Source organism: Ranitomeya variabilis, chromosome 2 (assembly GCF_051348905.1).
Source record: "Ranitomeya variabilis isolate aRanVar5 chromosome 2, aRanVar5.hap1, whole genome shotgun sequence".
NCBI lineage: Eukaryota > Metazoa > Chordata > Amphibia > Anura > Dendrobatidae > Ranitomeya > Ranitomeya variabilis.
In genome coordinates this window covers 22883462-22905481 of record NC_135233.1, presented here as the reverse complement: position 1 = coordinate 22905481, position 22020 = coordinate 22883462, and the positions used below count along the sequence as shown (strand labels likewise).

At 41.0% G+C, this 22020-nt stretch overlaps 1 protein-coding gene across 2 annotated transcripts in view; it reads left to right on the top strand.

Annotated features, from left to right (window-relative positions):
- Positions 1-22020, top strand: part of ALK (ALK receptor tyrosine kinase) — an 880658-nt gene that overhangs the window by 241892 nt on the left and 616746 nt on the right. For both annotated transcript variants that reach the window (XR_013220998.1, XM_077282112.1), the window contains exon 3: positions 12279-12428. Coding sequence is in view for 1 of the 2 variants with exons in the window: in XM_077282112.1 (XP_077138227.1) it covers positions 12279-12428 (150 nt within the window). In the remaining variant the exon portion in view is untranslated. The remainder of the gene's footprint in view (positions 1-12278; positions 12429-22020) is intronic.

The window sequence follows — 22020 nt, the reverse complement described above, 5'->3', positions numbered from 1 at the left end:
CGACCCTTAGGGTATTTACTACCCGGAATCAAATCTATGGCACAATCGCACTCCCGGTGCGGAGGTAATGAACCAAGCTTAGGTTCTTCAAAAACGTCACGATATTCAGTCAAGAATTCAGGAATCTCAGAGGGAATAGATGATGAAATGGAAACCACAGGTACGTCCCCATGCGTCCCCCTACATCCCCAGCTTAACACAGACATAGCTTTCCAGTCAAGGACTGGGTTATGAGATTGCAGCCATGGCAATCCAAGCACCAACACATCATGTAGGTTATACAGCACAAGAAAGCGAATAATCTCCTGATGATCCGGATTAATCCGCATAGTTACTTGTGTCCAGTATTGTGGTTTATTGCTAGCCAATGGGGTGGAGTCAATCCCCTTCAGGGGTATAGGAGTTTCAAGAGGCTCCAAATCATACCCACAGCGTTTGGCAAAGGACCAATCCATAAGACTCAAAGCGGCGCCAGAGTCGACATAGGCATCCGCGGTAATAGATGATAAAGAACAAATCAGGGTCACAGATAGAATAAACTTAGACTGTAAAGTGCCAATTGAAACAGACTTATCAAGCTTCTTAGTACGCTTAGAGCATGCTGATATAACATGAGTTGAATCACCGCAATAGAAGCACAACCCATTTTTCCGTCTAAAATTCTGCCGTTCACTTCTGGACAGAATTCTATCACATTGCATATTCTCTGGCGACTTCTCAGTAGACACCGCCAAATGGTGCACAGGTTTGCGCTCCCGCAGACGCCTATCGATCTGGATAGCCATTGTCATGGACTCATTCAGGCACAGGGAACCCCACCATAACATCCTTAATGGCGTCAGAGAGACCCTCTCTGAAATTCGCCGCCAGGGCGCACTCATTCCACTGAGTAAGCACAGCCCATTTACGAAATTTCTGGCAGTATATTTCAGCTTCGTCTTGCCCCTGAGATAGGGACATCAAGGCCTTTTCCGCCTGAAGTTCTAACTGGGGTTCCTCATAAAGCAACCCCAAGGCCAGAAAAAACGCATCCACATTGAGCAATGCAGGATCCCCTGGAGCCAATGCAAAAGCTCAATCCTGAGGGTCGCCCCGGAGCAAGGAAATCACAATCCTGACCTGCTGAGCAGGATCTCCAGCAGAGCGAGATTTCAGGGACAAAAACAACTTGCAATTATTTTTGAAATTTTGAAAGCAAGATCTATTCCCCGAGAAAAATTCAGGCAAAGGAATTCTAGGTTCAGATATAGGAACCTGAACAACAAAATCTTGTAAATTTTGAACTTTCGTGGTGAGATTATTCAAACCTGCAGCTAAACTCTGAAAATCCATTTTAAACAGGTGAACACAGAGCCATTCCAGGGTTAGAAGGAGAGAGAGAGAGGAAGGCTGCAATATAGGCAGACTTGCAAGAGTTTCAATTACAAGCACACTCAGAACTGAAGGGAAAAAAAAAAAAAAATCTTCAGCAGACTTCTCTTTTCTCTCCTTTCTCTGTCAATTAATTTAACCCTTTTTTGGCCGGTCAAACTGTTATGGTTCTCAATGGCAAGAGAACATAGCCAAGCAAACATAAGAACTAGCTCTTGGAAGGATGGAAACTAAACTGACCATGAACTAAACCTGCCGCACAACTAAGAGTAGCCGGGTAGCGTTGCCTGCGTTTTATCCCTAGACGCCCAGCGCCGGCCGGAGGACTAACTAATCCTGGCAGAGGAAAATATAGTCCTGGCTCACCTCTAGAGAAATTTCCCCGAAAGGCAGACAGAGGCCCCCACATATATTGGCGGTGATTTTAGATGAAATGACTAACGTAGTATGAAAATAGGTTTAGCAAAATTGAGGTCCGCTTACTAGATAGCAGGAAGACAGAAAGGACACTTTCATGGTCAGCTGAAAACCCTATCAAAACTCCCTCCTGAAATTACCTTAAGACTCTAGTATTAACTCATAACATCAGAGTGGCAATTTCAGATCACAAGAGCTTTCCAGACACAGAAACGAAACTACAGCTGTGAACTGGAACAAAATGCAAAAACAAACAAGGACTAAAGTCCAACTTAGCTGGAAGTTGTCTAGCAGCAGGAACATGCACAGAAAGGCTTCTGATTACAATGTTGACCGGCATGGAAGTGACAGAGGAGCAAGGCTAAATAGCGACTCCCACATCCTGATGGGAACAGGTGAACAGAGGGGATGATGCACACCAGTTCAATTCCACCAGTGGCCACCGGGGGAGCCCAAAATCCAATTTCACAACAGTTGTGGTAATATGTGATCTGGTCATGGTGTGGTGGTATTTGTTCCTTATATGTGCTATTATTCAGTCACTGTGGTGGTAATATGTAATCTGGACATTGTAAGACTATTCCTACTGAGTGTGTTGGGGGACACTCGCTTGGCCGCGATATTCAGCACACGGGCACGGGTTTTTAAAACAGAACAGTCCATACGGTTTATTATGCCTCATAAACCAAACAATGAGTAGTCCATTTACATACTGAACCCGGACATCACTTCAAGTTTCAGGCCCTTATTCTGTGGTAACTAAACACGCTGGTCCTCCCTGACCAGTTGCCGTGGGTTACCACACAGTTCATGTTACAAGCACCGACAGTTTATGGAGGTACCTTATGGGAGCTCCTGCTCCATCTGCTGACTCCTTGTCAGTCCTCTCTCCTGGGGAAACTGCCTTACGGGGTTCACCAACTTGCCTGGCCGGCACACCTCAGTCAGTCCAGAGCCACCGAAGGCCGGTAGCTTCCCCAACACCGATCATCCAGGTCCACAGTCTCTCAGGTGCTCCAAGAAGACTCCACTCACAGGAGCTTCTAACACAGACTGTCCAGGACCATGATCACACTGTGGTCTTCAGAACGTCCATCCCACCTGGGACCATCCAACCACACAGGCATGTGGCCTGTCTGGGTGCTATTCAGGACTTAGCTGCATGAAGTCTCAGTTCACACGCAGCACAGACCAGAGACGCACATTGGGGGAACAAAAAAGGTGAGGAGTTTTCTTTATCTTGTCAGTCAGCATTTCTCAAGGACACTGTCGGGGCATCTTAATGTGTGTGGGGGAGCAGTGAGAGCATATACTGTCTGTGGGGTCATCATACTGTGTTTGTAGGACTGCTGTAGCATTATATTGTGTGTGTGGTACTGAAAAAGCATCATACTGTGTGGGGGACTGTAGGAGCACCATACTGTGTGAGGGAGACTGTAGGAGCACCATACTGTGTGTGGGAGCCTGTAGGAGCATCATACATTGTGCAGGAGACTGTAGGAGCATCATACTGTGTTTGGAGGACTGTAGGAGCACCATATTGTGTGCAGGAGACTGTAGGAGCATCATACCGTGGAGGACTGCTGTAGCATCATATCGTGTGTGTGGTACTGAAAAAGCATCATACTGTGTGTGGGGGACTGTAGGAGCATCATACTGTGTGTGGAGGACTGTAAGAGCACCGTACTGTGTGCAGTAGACTGTAAGAGCATCATACTGTGTGCGGGAGACTGTAGGAGCATCATACGTTGTGGGGGAGACCGTAGGGGCACCATACTGTGTGTGGGGGACTGTAGGAGTACCATACTGTGTGTGGGGGACTGTAGGAGCATCATACTGTATGTGGGACACTGTAGAAGGATCATACTGTGTGGGAGGGACTGTAGAAGCACCATACTGTGTGCGGGAGACTATAGGAGCATCATACGGTGTGCGGGAGACTGTGGGAGCATCATGCTGTGTGTGGAGAACAATGGGAGCATCATACTGTGGTGGGAGGACAGTGGGAGAATCATACTGTGTGTGGGGGACTGTGGGAGCACCATACTGTGTGTGGGGGACTGTAGGAGCACCATACTGTGTGCGGGAGACTGTAGGAGCATCATACTGTGTGTGGGACACTGTAGAAGGATCATACTGTGTGGGAGGGACTGTAGAAGCACCATACTGTGTGCGGGAGACTATAGGAGCATCATACGGTGTGCGGGAGACTGTGGGAGCATCATACTGTGTGTGGAGAACAATGGGAGCATCATACTGTGGTGGGAGGACAGTGGGAGAATCATACTGTGTATGCAGGGACTGTGGGGACATCATACTGTGTGTGGGGAGCCTATGGGAGCACCATGCTGTGTGAAGGGACTATGGGGCCATCATACTGTGTGTTAAGGGATGGTGTGTATGTGTGGGGATATCATACTGTGTCGGGGAGCTTTGAGTCATCATACTAATCGTTATACTGAACTGTGGTTACATCATAAAGTGTTGGGGGTTACTATGAGGGCATAATACTGTACTAAAGGCATTGTAAGGACAGCATACTTTTCTGGGGTCCCTATGGTGGCATAATACTTTGATGGGGTAAATGCTGTGCATGTGGGATGAATTGTGGCTGCAAATGTGTTAGGAATTCACTGTGGAGGCATCATACTGTGTGCGGGGGACAACTTGGGGGCACTAACTGTATGGGGCTATATATGGGGTATCGTTATGGGTGGGACAAATAAAGGCCTTTAGTAGTGCACTATTTCTGTGTAAGTGCCACAATACACGTCCCTCTTCCTGTCTTTAAAAGTTGGGAGGTATGCCTTTCTGTGACCGCGCCTATGTCCCATGACCCTGCCTTCTCCACCAAATTATTCCTTTTTATTGAAAGGATGCCCAATTTGTTTTTTTGCTGTAGAGTCTCATGATCTCTATACATGCCTATGACAGCCATATTGTCTTCCTCATGGAAGTGTCTCAGGTGTGTCAGATAATGACAGATGGTCATCCTGGATCAGGCTGTAGAAGGTCTTTATGATTAGCTCAAGCACCTTCTTGATTTTTGCATCTCTTTTATGGAGCGATATCCTTCTCCCTCTAGGACCCAAAAATTACTTCCACCTTCTACTAATTACACACCTGTGCTGAAGGTTTAAATACATTCGATTGCGGCAGCATGGTGCTGGTTTTAGCTCTTACACTGTGTTCCAAATTATTATGCAAATAATATTTCCTCATATTTTCTCTAAATTACCTATCTGAATTGCAGTCATTGTTATTTTGCAGTCATCTACTGTTCTAGTATAATTGCAATGTTTTGGAAAAAACGGCCTATGAAAACAGTATCTTTTTTAAAAAATAAACACTCAAAATGCATGTTCCAAATTATTATGCACAGCAGAGTTTTCAACCTTTTTTTTTTTAATTTTGAACAAAAAAATGGTCAATTGTGAAGTTATAAGCATTATCAGCTTATTACAAAATGAAATCAAACAGTTTTCAAGTGAAAACTTTATTCTAGGTGATGTTACATTTGCACATAGGACCCCTTGTTCGAAAGAAGCTTCTGAACTCTCTCGTCCATTGAATTTGTCAGTTTTTGGATGGTTTCTGCTCCAATTGTTTTGCATGTGGACAGAATCCCCTCCCAGAGCTGTTGCTTAGATGTGAACTGCCTCCCGCCATCATAGACACTCCTTCTGATGATGCTCCAGAGGTTCTCAATGGGGTTGAGGTCAGGGGAAGATGGTGGCCACACCATAACTTTGTCCTCTTTTATGCCCATAGCAGCCAGAGATGCAGATGTGTTTTTTGCAGCATGAGACGGTGCATTATCATGCATGAAAATGATCTTGCTGCGGAAAGCACGGTTCTTCCTCTTGAACCATGGCAGGAAGTGTTTTAGAAACTCAACATAGATTATGGAGTTCATCTTTACCCCTTCAGGGATCATAAAGGGGCCGACAATCTCTCTCCCCATGATTCCAGCCCAAAACATTACTCCACCTCCTCCTTGTTGGCGCCTTAGCCGTGTTTTCATGGGGTGTCCATCAACCAGCCATCCTCCACTCCATCCATCTGGACCATCGAGCGTTGCACGGCACTGATCGGTGAACAAAACAGTTTGGAAGTCAGTCTTCATGTATCGTTTGGCCCACTGGAGCCGTTTCTGCTTGTGTGCAGTGGATAGAGGTGGTCGACAGGATAGTTTACGCACAGCTGCAGACCTCTGAAGGACCCTGCATCTTGTTGTTCTGGGGACGTTGGAGGCACCAGCAGCTTCAAAAACTTGTCTGCTGCTATGACAAGGCATTTTTGTAGCTGCTCTTTAAACCTTACGCAATTGCCTGTTGGAAAGAGTCCTCAATTTTTCCTTATCAGCACGCACACGTGTGTGCCGGGAATCAGCTACATACTTCTTGCTTGTGCGATGATGACGATGAAGTGTCTTGGCAATGTTGATTGTAGTCATGCCTTGACTTAAATACTCCACAATTTGTTGCTTCTCAGCAGCCGACACATCCTTTTTCTTTCCCATTTTGGCCAAAAATGTAGGCTGCTTAATAATGTGGAACAGCCTTCTTAAGTAGTCTTACCTTTATTTGGACACACCTGCCAAACTAATGTGCACAGGTATCTGCAATTGCTTTCAGTGATATAAAGAGCCCTGGCACACATCACCATCAATGAGTTTACATGACAAAAAAAAAAAATCTAACCTTATCACTCCTAAACTCTTTGTGTATAATAATTTGGAACACAGTGTAGTTGTTTCTGTCTAGTTGGAAGTACTAACAGTAGGTTAGTTCCTTCTCAGAGGACGCTTGGAGGATTGCTGGAGTGACATCTCGGTTGTCTTCTCAAGCTGTGTTCCCCTCATTCGTCTATCTTTTCTGTCTTTAGTTGTAGTGTGGACTGACTAGTGCTTACCCCATACCCTTCCTAACCAGTGCCTATTGCTAGGGTCAGGCAGGAATCAGGTTCCAGCTCAGCGATTGGTGCAGAACCTATATTGGGACAGTTAGGACAGACAGGGTGATTTTAGATCTGCCTAGGAGTCACTATTCCCACTTCCCTAGTGCTTGGGCTCCCCCTCCCTCTCCCCGATGTTGTGCACTTACTTATCCTTCAACCAGCGTGACATGAAGCCAATATAGATGCAAATTTTTAATGCTCCTTTACTTTACATTGATCCAAAATTAAAAAATAAATTTGGACCCAACATATAACTAATAACCCTCCAAAATGTTGCTAAATAACATTTTGTATGAAAGTTCCCCACAAAGGTTTCCAGTGTTCAAAACAGATTTTACATTTTTCCGCTAGGAGGCTACTGCTCTGTGCTCATGTCTGCCCCCTGCAGGGTCACTTTGTACGAGCCCTTAGAAAAGTTGGGAATCGGAGTTAACTGGAAATTCAAAATAATTTCTGAATTTTCCCCAGAACTTTTTGAAAAGCTTCATGTTGACCATAAAGGAACTTCCTAACACAAAGTCCTCTCCAAACAGCCATTATCGGGTAACGGATAACGTGAAGCTTTCTCCCAGCAATTATTTCTACATTCATTATATTGTCAGTATAATTAAAACTTAAACTCTATTGGCTTAATAGCACAAGACAGATATGAATCATTAATCAGCCTATAAGACGGACTTCTTTATTTGTGTGTCGGGGCCGGACATGATTTCAGGCACCAGTGATTGTAGATAGATGTGGGGGTTAAAAGCCTCCAGTAATATAGAGAGGAGCACATTGAGAGGTAATGAATTCTGATACATTGTACCGCGCTAACACAAGAAGACGCTGCGACCTTCTGACAGGGAGACCGCAACCCCATCCAAAACATCCCATAATTCTAAACGATATTACACAAAATGGATTATTTCTTTCTCTTTACCGAATTTTATTTCCTTGTTTTGAGATCAGCAGAGACCGTAATATTCATCATAATGTAAATCCTTACCAGAAAGAGATAAAAAGTGACCATGGAGAAAAACAAAAAGCAAATCTATATAGATAATAACCTGCTACATGTTGGATTTTTATAGAAGGCAGTATAACATGGGGCAGTATTATAGGGAGCTAGTATTACACTAGTTATATTCTTGTACATAGAGGGCAGTATTATAGTAGTTATATTCCTGTACATAGGGGCAGTATTATAGTAGTTATATTCTTGTACATAGGGACAGTATTATAGAAGTTATATTCCTGTACATAGGAGCAGTATTATAGTAGTTGTATTCTTGTGCATAGGAGGCAGTATTATAGTAGTTATATTCTTATTCATGGGGCAGTATTATAGTAGTTATATTCTTGTATATAGGGTGCAGCATTATAGTAGTTATATTCTTGTATATAGGGTGCAGTATTATAGTAGTTATATTCTTGTACATAGGGGCAGTATTATAGTAGTTATATTCTTGTACACAGGGGCAGTATTATAGTAGTTATATTCTTGTACATAGGGGCAGTATTATAGTAGTTGTATTCTTGTGCATAGGAGGCAGTATTATAGTAGTTATATTCTTGTACATAGGGGCAGTATTATAGTAGTTATATTCTTGTACACAGGGGCAGTATTATAGTAGTTATATTCTTGTACATAGGGGCAGTAATATAGTAGTTATATTCTTGTACATAGGGGCAGTATTATAGTAGTTATATTCCTGTACATAGGAGCAGTATTATAGTAGTTATATTCTTGTACATAGGAGCAGTATTATAGTAGTTATATTCTTGTACATAGGGGGCAGTATTATAGTAGTTATGTTCTTGTACATAGGGGCAGTATTATAGTAGTTATATTCTTGTACATAGGGACAGTATTATAGTAGTTATATTCTTGTACATAGGAGCAGTATTATAGTAGTTATATTCTTGTACATATGGGCAGTATTATAGTAGTTATATTCTAGTACATAGGGGCAGTATTATAGTAGTTATATTCTTGTACATAGGGGCAGTATTATAGTAGTTATATTCTTGTACATAGGGGCAGTATTATAGTAGTTATATTCCTGTACATAGGAGTAGTATTATAGTAGTTATATTCTTGTACATAGGGGCAGTATTATAGTAGTTATATTCTTGTACATAGGAATAGTATTATAGTAGTTATATTCTTGTACATAGGGACAGTATTATAGTAGTTATATTCTTTTACATAGGGGGCAGTATTATAGTAGTTATATTCTTGTACATATGGGCAGTATTATAGTAGTTATATTCTAGTACATAGGGGCAGTATTATAGTAGTTATATTCTTGTACATAGGGGCAGTATTATAGTAGTTATATTCTTGTACATAGGGGCAGTATTATAGTAGTTATATTCCTGTACATAGGAGTAGTATTATAGTAGTTATATTCTTGTACATAGGGGCAGTATTATAGTAGTTATATTCTTGTACATAGGAGTAGTATTATAGTAGTTATATTCTTGTACATAGGGGCAGTATTATAGTAGTTATATTCTTGTACATAGGAGCAGTATTATAGTAGTTATATTCTTGCACATAGGGGCAGTATTATAGTAGTTATATTCTTGTACATAGGAGCAGTATTATAGTAGTTATATTCCTGTACATAGGAGTAGTATTATAGTAGTTATATTCTTGTACATAGGGGCAGTATTATAGTAGTTATATTCTTGTACATAGGGAGCAGTATTATAGTAGTAATATTCTTGTACATAGGAGTAGTATTATAGTAGTTATATTCCTGTACATAGGGGCAGTATTATAGTAGTTATATTTTTGTACAAAGGAGCAGTATTATAGTAGTTATATTCCTGTACATAGGAGCAGTATTATAGTAGTTATATTCTTGTACATAGGAGCGGTATTATTATAATAGTTATATTCTTGTACATAGGGACAGTATTGTAGTATTTATATTCTTGTACATAGGGATCAGAATTATACTAGTTATATTCCTGTACATAGGGGCAGTATTATAGTAGATATATGCTTGTATATAGGGGCAGTATTATAGTTGTTAAATTCTTGTACATAGGGAGCAGTATTAAAGTAGTTATATTCCTGTACATAGAAGCAGTATTATAGTAGTTATATTCTTGTACATAGGGGGCAGTATTATAGTAGTTATATTCCTGTACATAGGAGCAGTATTATAGTAGTTATATTCTTGTACATAGGAGCAGTATTATAGTAGTTGTATTCTTGTACATAGGGGGCAGTATTATAGTAGTTATATTCTTGTACAGAGGAGCAGTATTATAGTAGTTATATTCCTGTACATAGGAGCAGTATTATAGTAGTTATATTCTTGTACACAGGGACAGTATTATAGTAGTTATATTCTTGTACACAGGGACAGTATTATAGTAGTTATATTGTTGTACATAGGTGCAGTATTATTGTAGCTATATTCTTGTATTTAGGGGACAGTATTATAGTAGTTATATTCTTGTACATGGGGAGCAGTATTATTGTAGGTATATTCTTGTACATAGGGGGCAGTATTACAGTAGTTATATTTTTGTACATAGGAGCAGTATTATAGTAGTTATATTCCTGTACATAGGGGGCAGTATTATAGTAGTTATGTTCTTGTACATAGGGGCAGTATTATAGTAGTTATATTCTTGTACATAGGGGCAGTATTATAGTAGTTATATTCTTGTACATAGGGAGCAGTATTATAGCAGTTATATTCCTGTACATAGGAGCAGTATTATTGTAGTTATATTCTTGTACATAGAGCGCAGTATTATAGTAGTTATATTCTTGTACACAGGGACAGTATTATAGTAGTTGTATTGTTGTACATAGGGGGCAGTATTACAGTAGTTATATTTTTGTACATAGGAGCAGTATTATAGTAGTTATATTCTTGTACATAGGGGGCAGTATTATAGCAGTTATATTCTTGTACTTAGGAGCAGTATTATAGTAGTTATGTTCTTGTACATAGGGGCAGTATTATAGTAGTTATATTCTTGTACATAGGGGCCGTATTATAGTAGTTATATTCTTGTACATAGGGAGCAGTATTATAGCAGTTATATTCCTGTACATAGGAGCAGTATTATAGTAGTTATATTCTTGTACAGAGGAGCAGTATTATAGTAGTTATATTCCTGTACATAGGAGCAGTATTATAGTAGTTAAATTCTTGTACACAGGGACAGTATTATAGTTGTTATATTGTTGTATATAGGGGCAGTATTATAGTAGTTATATTCTTCTACATAGGGGGCAGTATTATAGTAGTTATATTCTTGTACATAGGAGCAGTATTATAGTAGTTATATTCTTGTACACAGGGACAGTATTATTGTAGTTATATTGTTGTACATAAGGGGCAGTATTATAGCAGTAATATTCTTGTACATAGGGGGCAGTATTACAGTAGTTATATTCTTGTACATAGGGGCAGTATTATAGTAGTTATATTCTTGTACATATGAGCAGTATTATAGTAGTTATATTCTTGTACATAGGAGCAGTATTACAGTAGTTATGTTTGGGTACATAGAGGGCAGTATTGTAGTAGTTATATTCTTGTACATAGGAGCAGTATTACAGTAGTTACATTCTTGTACATGGGGGGTAGTATTATATTAATTATAATTTTGTACAATGGGAGCAGTTTAGTAGATTGTAGTAGATTTATTTCTATATTATTTTATAGTAGATTTATTTCTATATTATTTTATAGTAGATTTATCTCTATATTATTTTATAGTAGATTTATTTCTATATTATTTTATAGTAGATTTATCTCTATATTATTTTATAGTTGATTTATTTCTATGTTATTTTATAGTTGATTTATTTCTATGTTATTAGTATAGTAAACTTGCTTCATTTTAGGACAGTATCTGAATAGTCTTAGAAATTGACATCCACTTTTCAATCCTTCCATCATCCTTTCGCAGATCATAAATCAGAGATCAGGAACAAGCACATTTAATGTAATTAGATTAATTTAATTGTTTTTTGAAATCATATTCCTTGTATTTGACTTTGCCATGCCATGTCATGGGTCATCATGATTGGCGTCAGTGCATGCCCGATCGAGTAATCATTAGCCAATTGGTTTCCTTGGCACAAGCTCAAATCTTTATTTTGAAATACTTTTATTTGCTTTTTATTTTTGTTTTATTGAAATATTGAATAATTTAGAATCGCTGGGTAAATATCTGTTTTGATTATTCTTGGATGATAAAGCATTTGAACATCAGTGCCTCCTATCGAGAACATTTTATGACTCAAGTAGAGACTTTACGTCTTTTCTCTTCCTTTTATTTTCACCTCGTCCTCGTGGGTGAAATTTTCTATAACTTTACAGATTTTTTGAATATCAAAATCAGTAGCATCTAAATAAAAACCAATAGGTCTGATTGTCAGAGAAAGGAGTCACCCCCAAGTCTCCAATAACATACTTTAGAAATACTTTTCATGTGTTCGTTTCCGCTACACCTTGCCGTCAAGCAGATGTGTCTCATTTATTCATTTTTTACATTTTTTGATGTCTTAGATTTCAACTGTAATTTCGAGTCACGCTGTGATCTGGATCATTCTCCCTCTCAAAATAACAACACATGGAGAGTCACCAATGCGGAGGAGTTATCGAGGCACAAAATCATGACTGGCCCGACGGAAGATTATTCTGAGAACTCAACGAGAGGTAGGAAATATTCCTGATTGACAGATTCCATCTCTGCAGGGAAAGTTGAGTTTATGTCAATTATTGTCTTTTTTATGGACCTCCGTCTTGTTGCAGACCTCTCTTAAGAGTCATCTACACTTCTCTCTCAATTATTACGTATGTCATCTTCAGGGCAGTAGGTGTACGAGTAACTTATCGTGGTGACTAAATTAGATAAAGCTTTGTTGGTCATATATGTTCTGATTGTGATCACTTCTATCAGAGTACCCAGAATGTCCCAATCATGGTGTTGATCTACTAACCTAGACCTTCACGAGGGAAACTTGGATTGTATTTTTTTCCATGTTGTTGATGGTGTTTTTTGCTTGAATGATTGACTGGAATGTTTTTTGTTTTGCTTTGTGGGGTTCTCCTTTGGCCAATTGTATCCAGCCATACTTTGTTCATTTAGAAGTTGGGTCGTTGGGTGAAGCTTTGGGTATAGTTGGTAGGTAAATGTGGGCTGGTTATCCCAATTGCTAATGTCAAGTTCTCACAGAATCAATATGCCAACCATAATCTTATCGTTGGGATTTATGTAGAGCTTCAACCTAATAGACCAGAAGACGTAATTCATAATTTTGTTAGCATAAATTTTAAAGACTTAGTCAATTTTGGACACCCAGGACAGAAGGACCTGGAATTAATTTCAACCTCTTTTCCATGTCTGGTTCCTTGGTCAAATCCCTTATTTGCTAACAATAAAGAAAGTTCAGCCCTCAACAGGTTCTTGCCACCAAGTAGCACTGAGGATGATACCACCCAGAACGTGGCACCCTCTCTCCAAGGGCTTCATAGCAGCTGTATAGTGTATCTCTAGGCATGCACTTGCCGGCCTTCTACGTCATCATCATTCTTATAGGTGTTGTCCAAGATTCTTAAAACTCAACTGCTGTCTTCCCATAAAGTGCCTCACCTGCCTTCAGGTTGTGTGTAGTATTGCAGCTCAACCCCATTCCTATAATGAATCTGAGCTCTAATATCAGACACGACCTGTAGACAGGGATGACTCTGATTTTGTAAGAAAGCAGCCATGTTTTTCTAATCCTAGGCAACCACCTTATCATTAAAGGGTTTGTACCAAATTTAGAAGGTATATGCTATCCAAAGGATAAGGAATATCTTCTCAATTGTTGGGGTTAGATTGCTGGGATGCAACTCCACCGGTCCCAAATTCCCATTTTAATGGAACTGAAGGCGTTCATGCTCCATTCATTTATAATGAGACCCCCGGAGATATATGAGCACAGCACTCAGATGATCGTCATCACTGCCATTAGGAATGATTGTAGTGGAGATGTACATGGTCGACCACCACTCCATTCACAGAGGCTCTGAAGACTTGGGATCGGTGGTGGTCCTGCCAGTCAGACCCTAGCGATTTGGATAGGAGATAACTTGGAATCTTGGTGCAACCCCTTTAATATATTTTTCTAGATGGTCTTTTAACAGTTAAATCCTGCTCCTCAAGTCCGACCTCCTATCTCTCCCTCCATCCTAATCTGATGATAGGTCCTACAGTAAGCCATGCTATCTGCACGCATCTCTGCCTTATCGAGTCCTGACCAGCAGATGCCGGGACACATCAATGTTTGCCGTGTACACACTTAATTACCTGCAGAAATGGCTCTGATAAGGCTTCTGTTCCTTCCACGGCTCTGAGGAATATCTTCTATTTAATGCAGTGAAATTACACTTGACATCGCTGCGCCCCTGCAAATTGGGTCTGACAACAGTAAACTTCCCTTGTGGTGTGGAGTTATCGAAACAGCGAAACGCACAAGGGGGACATTAATTGGAGGGTACGGAAACATTGTAATTTATTTCCCTGGACTATTATCACTGCAAATAAGACATACAGGAACCCGGTGCAATAAGGGTTAACGGATCAGAGGGGAAGGAAAATATTGCTCAATATTATAAGATTTTGATCGGGGAATGGAAAGGAGAAGCAGACCACAGGGACAATGATGAATGTATGGGCAACGGGGGTCCGACTACTAAGATTCCCTCAACTTCAAGTGCAGGCAGTGAGCATGCATGACCACCGCTCCCATAGACAGCGAAGAGAGCAGATCACTCAGGACCACCCAAACGGAGGAAGCGGGGATCACAAAACGGACAGACCCCCATTGATCATACATTTATAACGTATCATATGAAAAGGACATAAGTGTTGCTGATGGGGTAATTCCTGTCCCACCAGGCCAGATTTCCTTTTTGCAATCTCCTTTTTTCCTTCCCTTCTTCCAAAAGCCATATCTTATTTTTTATATCCCCATCCACATGTCCATTTGTTTATTTCAGGACAACTTGTGGTTTTGAATGACACCCTTCATTTTACCATATCAAGTATTGAAAAATGGGAACAAATCCAAGTGGGGCAAATAGGGAGAGAAAGCTAAATTAATTCATTATTTTTTGGGTTACGTTTTTTACGAAAATTATTATTATTTTTTTTATATTTCATAGGTTTTAAAAATTAAGACCTTCATAAAATAACTTCAGTTTGTGTCGCCAAGTTCTGAGATCCAAGACTTTGTGTTGTTCATGTGGCAAGCTGTCGTTTTCATCGCATCCTTTTGGGGTACATATGACATTTTCATAGCTTTTCATTGTGTTTTTGGGAGACTGTGTGGTGTTGACCCAAAAAATGGCAATTTTGTAATTTTATTTTTTTTTCCTTTGCGGTGTCAAAGAAGTTTTATATTTTAATTGATTAGAGTTTTACCAAATATGTTTTTTTAATCTCTTTTCATTTTTTGGGGGGGCAGAAGTGAGGGTGGGGGGATCACTCTGAGCAATCAGTAAGTTGTCACCTTTCTTATGGTTATAGGAAAACGTACAATCTTGGGACAGTAAGACAACTTTCCTCTACTTTGTTTAATGATCTGATCATGTGTTATCATTTATATGCAAATTAGTTGAGAGAATAGAAAATTAGAATTCTGCCTGGGCAAGAATCTTCTTCTCAGTCTGGTGCCACCAGGTGTTAGATGTTGTCTCCGCTCTCCGCCATCATTTCCGCAATATATTTGCATGCACCTTGTAATGTCTGCCATGCGGGTTTCATCTTCATATGAACGTGGAACAATGATGGTCTTAGTCACGGCATGAGCGTAGGTGGTAAAGGGAAAGTCGTACTGTGAATCCTTCTCCTAAGAGGACATTTACAGTCATGAGAACCTGGAGAACATGAGGTTAACGCACCGTTAATGGAAGCCGCTCACTTGGCCATATTGCTTTTATTTGTTTCTCAGGTCCCTGGGATTCCTGGAGACATTTATTTTAGGGTAATTAAACCATCGCTCATAACAAGTTTCCAGGTGGCGGCAACGAAGGTTTATTAGAAGATTCATCATTGTACAATGGAGGCGTTTGTGCGCCGAGCGTTACATTTACCTAAACCATGTGGTGCTCATCAATATGTAATTAATGCACAGACTTGTTTGTCACACCGGGCGTAAGTCAAGAATATGCCAGGACGGTCTGTGTTTAAAGGAAATCTCCAGGCAGAAGTGTAAAACTCCACTCATGCTTTCCGGTAACGATAGTAATACAAATCATACTTTTTTTGAATATTCCCAGCATTCAAGTCTTGCTTGAGTCCCATGACTCCTTAATGGTCGGTTTATGGCTCTGAGAGCCACAGGTGAGCAGGACCGGATGCCGTCAGCTCTCAAAACCTCATTGCCACCATGTTTTAGCATTTTTATTACGGACCCCCACGGTTCTAGCAAACCAAACTCTGGTTCCCATAGAGCCCTTGCCATGCTACTGTAAATGAAGGCCTAAGGTCTCATGAGATTGTCGGAGTACCGTGAGTAGGCTGGTGGGCTTTGCCGTTTGGGCCTTGGCTGGGAGTGGTCATCTAGGAAGGCCCCATATCTGGATATTATTGAGGGCCCTCTCCTCCATGACTTTCCATTGTGGGATGTCCCGGCATATCATTAGGATATATCTTCCCATTTATTCCACCCTGTTAGGAGTTGCTGGCCAGCATACCTGTCGGATATGTCATAATTTTGCAATCAATGAAGTCTGTTGCTGCACCGATCATTTTATTGATTAGATCTGAACCATGACGCTCTCAGACATCCACATTGCAAGGAACTACAATTTAACCCCTTTAACTTGAATGGAGCTGTGCTGTAGAGCGGTTCGGATCACGGATGAGCAATAATTGGCAAATCTTGCAGGTGTCACTGAAACCTTCCAAGAGCCCCGGAGAATTGTATTGGGAGGATTTGGTGGTGGCTTTTTGGGGAATTAGAAGAGGCGTGGAATGGGCATGGTTATAAGGAGCTTCAGTTAAAGAGAAGAGCAAAACAATATGTAAGGCACGCAGGGCGACAGTCATGGATGAGGGGCTGCATGTCACCCTGGCTAAAAACAGCATGTCCCAGTCTATATGTGCTGTGTGTTTGGTGCAGAACACTCTCGTTTCGGCCACAGGCCTCTGGTTCCGATTCCAGGAAGAGCCATACATAAATCATGGGACACCCCTTTCTTATCAGCCAGTTCAACCTCAGTCCAAGTTCAATTGATGACAATGCACAGTACATTTTCATTCTCTCAGTCCGTTAAGCCTGAGCTATTCCCTTCGCTTACTTGCTCGCTCCTAACCTACGCTGTCTGCTACAGCAGTCCGTTTCTGGGAAAAGATAACCTTTCACCTACTTAATAAATATGCCCACTACTACATATTTTCCATCCCGAATCATCTGACTTCTAACACCTATAGTAAACCTTATATCCTAAATCTAAATCTCTATTTCTGTATGCACTACACCTTACTCACATTGTACATTAATTACATTACATTTCAAGAACCACGTCAATTAGTGCCTACAAGGCTCTATGCATTTTCACATATTACACCACCCACAAAAATGCAATAAAACCACGTTATAACACACATTTTACAAACTGTGTCTTCAGGAGGAAATATGACATTCCCTGTCACACCATTACAGATTCATAACAGATCAAGCATGTTACGAAGTTCCAAAAATTTGAATTCATCATAATCCGAATTTTTGTGGATTCGATTTGGTAACTTCAGCAAAAGAGTGGCCAGATGGCATTTTCCTATATTCTAAGGGCCAGAAAAGGGGTAACAAAATAAACTCTTATACCCACCTCTCCTCGGCACTCTCCATATGTGTCTTGCCACCACGCAGTCCTTCTATTGACTCCTTTTTAGCCTTCTTTTCCTTCTAGCTGCTTCTGGATCTCTGCGATTGCTGCCCTTTACATTTACCTCAATTATATCTCAGAGCTTAGCAGGGGAAGGTACTCCTTAGGAAAATGGACAGTAAGCCGCACCTCCCAGGACTGAAAAATTACCAAACCCAATTTCTGCTTTTTATTAGATAAAAGTTACGCCCACATACTTCCCCTAACTCATGTGGGGGCTGCTTGTGGAATGTATCAAAATTTTATAAGATCCCCAACTTACAGGATATCTTCACCCCTGGTGGTTTCAGGCGGTAGATATTGTCGTCATTTTTCTTATCACGATTTTACCTTTATATAGAGATGATGTCATGATCCAGGTCGGGGTTTGCTTCTTTCTTTTCCTTTCTTGGCCTGGTTATGGTGGGGTTAACCTTTCCTGCCTCTATTTAGTTCATGGGTGGCTACTTATTGGTACCACTCCTGGTAGCATTTGTCAGTGATAGTTCCAGTACCTGGCTTGAGCAGCTGACCCGTATACCCTAGTGATCCTTCTGCCTCTGATTACCTGTATTTGTGCCTGACACGTTCCCTGTCCCTGACTTAGTGTGTGTTTGGTGGTTCCCGACAGTGTAGGACTTGGCTTGAATTCTGAACCCTGCCTCCTGCTTTCCGTCTCTGTTACTACTTTTCCCATCGGGCTTTGACTCTTTGGCTCATACTTCGACTGTCTCATGTTTTGGCTCCCGCCTGGTTCCGATTTCTGGCTTGTCTCTGACCACGTGCAATGCTGTGACTTCTGGTACTTCGTCTTCCTGTTTGTTCCTGACCAGCCTGTCTGACTACTCTGCCGCCTCCTGGTGGCGCTCCTCCCTTTGCTCTGTGGTGCTACACGGTGTTACTTTTTTCCACTTACCTGCGCCCCCTGGTGGAGGTTGCGTGCAACTGCCTTGCAGTTGCATTACAGATGAAACATGGCATGGATAGCATCATCTATCTGACGTTATTAAATTGGAGGGGTTAGAATGGCCTTACAGTGATGTGAATAAATACATGATGTTCGTTCCTTCGCTACGACGCTGAAAGTATATCACCCATAAATATCAGATTGATGTAGACCTCAATATTCCCCATTGACCACTGGCTTCAAAATTCTCAGAAAGATTCTTTAATCAGAGGAAGCTCTTTGGTTTGGAAGCATACTTCCTCTCATCTGCATAAATGAACCTCAGCCTTGATGTCTTCTTCCTAGCAAATCTCCCACCTTATAATTAATGCTGTATGTTCAATGTGAGGATATGTCCCATCTCTGGAGATTTGTTTATTGATTTTAATTTTCTCTCTGTGGCAACGTCCACCCTGTTGTGGCCCTATGTGACCATGTGGAGCCAAGCCAACAGCAGTGGAGTGAAGACCTGGAAGCAGCCAGAAAGAGAAGGCCAATGAGGAGACCAAGTAGCAGCTGGACAGGCATGGGGAGTGCCAAAGAGAAATGAGTATTAGAGGGTCTCTTTTAACCCTTTCCTGGGAGATATTATTTCCAACTAATTTATTGGATGCAAATCAAGACCACTTAGCTCAATGAGCGTGCTGTCATGACGTTCCTCCAAAACAGAAGGCATATATATCTATGATTGTATATGCTCGTGACTATATCATGGGAATATAACTTTAAACAACATCCTAGGATTCATCACTGATAGCTCATGACATGCAGATTGTATAAAGATGCCAGGTTCAGAAGCAAAACCATTCCATAAGTGCCAATATGGTCAAGAAGGTTAGTGATTAAGAGTCAAAGTCAATTATGACTCCAGATGAAACCCAAACAGAGTTCAGAACCCATAGTCCATAGCCTGGTGCACATGCTCCTAGTCATTGGCTTTGCAGAAAACATTTTTGGAAAACTGACTACACCTTTAAGACAAGAGAGGGATGGTGGCCGGGTGAGTCTTCGACATCCATATATTGTACAAGTACATTTTAATAAAAGCCTGGGCTGCACAATGAATGGCTAATGTACATTTTTCCCATCCAGTATCATAGCAGCTTAAGATATGTAAAGCGTGTCTCCCAGGTATAGCTATGAGCATGAGGTGCTTGACAATCTAAAAAGCCATTGATTGATTCTGCCGCCCCATCCTTAATGCATTGTGACTTAACACCCGAGAGAGCGGAGCCCAGCGCTGGAGCCAACTTCAGCAGATGCTCAGCCGGCACGTACGGATTATTGATTGGCACCGCGGCGATGTGAAAGAGCTCAAGAACTTCTACAAGCGATCCGATGCCTGAGAACCTCTTTCCGTGAAAGTCAGCTGGACGGATCGTCCTCAGGACATTTTCCTGACACCTTGGCGTCTTCGTCGTAGTAAAATCACAAGGAGTAAAATAATGGCTGACATTTATCAGCACAGGATCGGTAGAGAGGAGATATGCCTAGACCTGAGCAGATGTGAGAATGAATGGACCAAGGCTAAGAACATTTGGAGATAAGGGGTTAATGGTTTGGTCTTTTCATTCTGTGAGCTGATCCCATAGATATTAGATCATTTGGAAATAATGACCAGAGGACAAAAAATCTGCAGCTTTAAATGGGTTCTGCCATCAAGATGGCCGATATCCATAGAACCTTTTGGCCATGCTAAGAGGCAGTTGGGTCTTCGAGAAGATGACTATTATCTTTTGTGTTAGATTGGACTTACTTGAGACCACCAAAGTGGATAATTCCAAGGTTCACACTCCATTCATACAGTCCATGTGTTGGTCCATTAACCATAGGGACTCTGGGCACCTCCTTACTGAGCTGGTGCATGGCTTTGACTTGTGTCTAAGACCTTGCATATTAATGCTTGATATTAAAAACTGACATATAGGGCGTATCAGCACATGGCATGTATTTGTTAATCCTTTGAGAGCCAAAGGTTTGAGAAATAAAATTTAACACGCTAAGTTCTTCTTTCCACCAATATCGCAGAGGGAGTTTCAAGAGGCCCCTATACTCATAAGACAGTCCACCGGTTGTGCAGAAGTCGGATGGGTTGGCCAACCTAGTTCATATATGCATAGCCACCTTAATTTTTGTGGCAAGGGCACCATAGCTGGGAAGTGTCTGATTTTCATGGTGTTTATGCTGTGCTTGGTTTCTCTCCCACCCTATAAGTGTGCAGTGGTTTCCATTTTCCTTTGTTTTGACTTTTATGTTTTAAGATGTGTGACTAAGCGATTTGGACAAGCGATTTTCAAACTCCGACCATTAATATGGTAACGTAACTTGATTATAACTTCTGTAGACATCTAATGTCCACTTCTACATTTGTTTGACCTTAGGAACTGGATAGCTTAGCAATGAGATGGTATATGGTAGTGGTCTACATGTGGAGAATAATAGCGTTACTCAGAAAATGGGATAACTTCCAGGAATACCTGAAGTTTTGAAGACACTTCTAGATTCTTTATGTTCTTGAATTAGTGGGAAACTTGTGTGAATACAGAAACATTTTGTCCATCTTTCGATGGTTGACAATCATCTGTGATTCTCAACATACAGTAGATCTCTCCCAGTTGATGTCAGTTTACAACTATCAGCATTCGGGGGATTGTAATTTAGGGACTACTGATCAAGAATATGGTCAACTTAATCTTTTATCTTCTTGGTCAACCACATTGGTGCTTTTTATCTTTGCATAGTTGAGCTCATGATTTATGGTCGATCACTGTGGAAGAGTTCATGGGCTTGTTTCCTTCCCCGATGCTCGTAGGTAAATTTATCAGGGTGTGTGATTAGGGACAGCCCAGAAATGCGTCATCTCATCAGTCCGTGACAGGGAACTATTGACTTGGGCGCTCGGCCTTTAAATCTATTGCTCCTTCATTTTTATCCACTTCATGGGGCCTATTCATCATCCTTTGTTATCCCGGGCGCAAAAATCGTCTGCAAAATGGAAAATAATTTGACACAATAAAAATCTGTCACTTTCGCCATTAATCAGTGCTGCAATGCAATCGCATGGGGTTGCGAGATGTGACCTTACCTCAGCGCAATAGACATTCAGCAAATCAAACCTCGCTGGAAAGAATTTAACTGCTTTGATGCCTCAACAAAATGAAGGATATCACGTAGCTCAAGAGGAAAAGATGTAGGGAATATGTAGCAATCGGGGGCTTAACTAGAAAATCTGGGGACCAAATCAAACTTTTACATGACCCTGCACCCTTTCCCGAGAATTTCATAGAGCTATGTGAAAGTTTTGGTGAGTGTGTCAGGGCATTGCATTCTCCGACTCATCAGCTTCTGTGTCGAATTTTATTTTTCTTCCTCCTATATAACTTATAACTGTACTGCCCCATCTTGGTACAGTACATTAGCGTGCACTGACATTTCTTTTGGAACTGC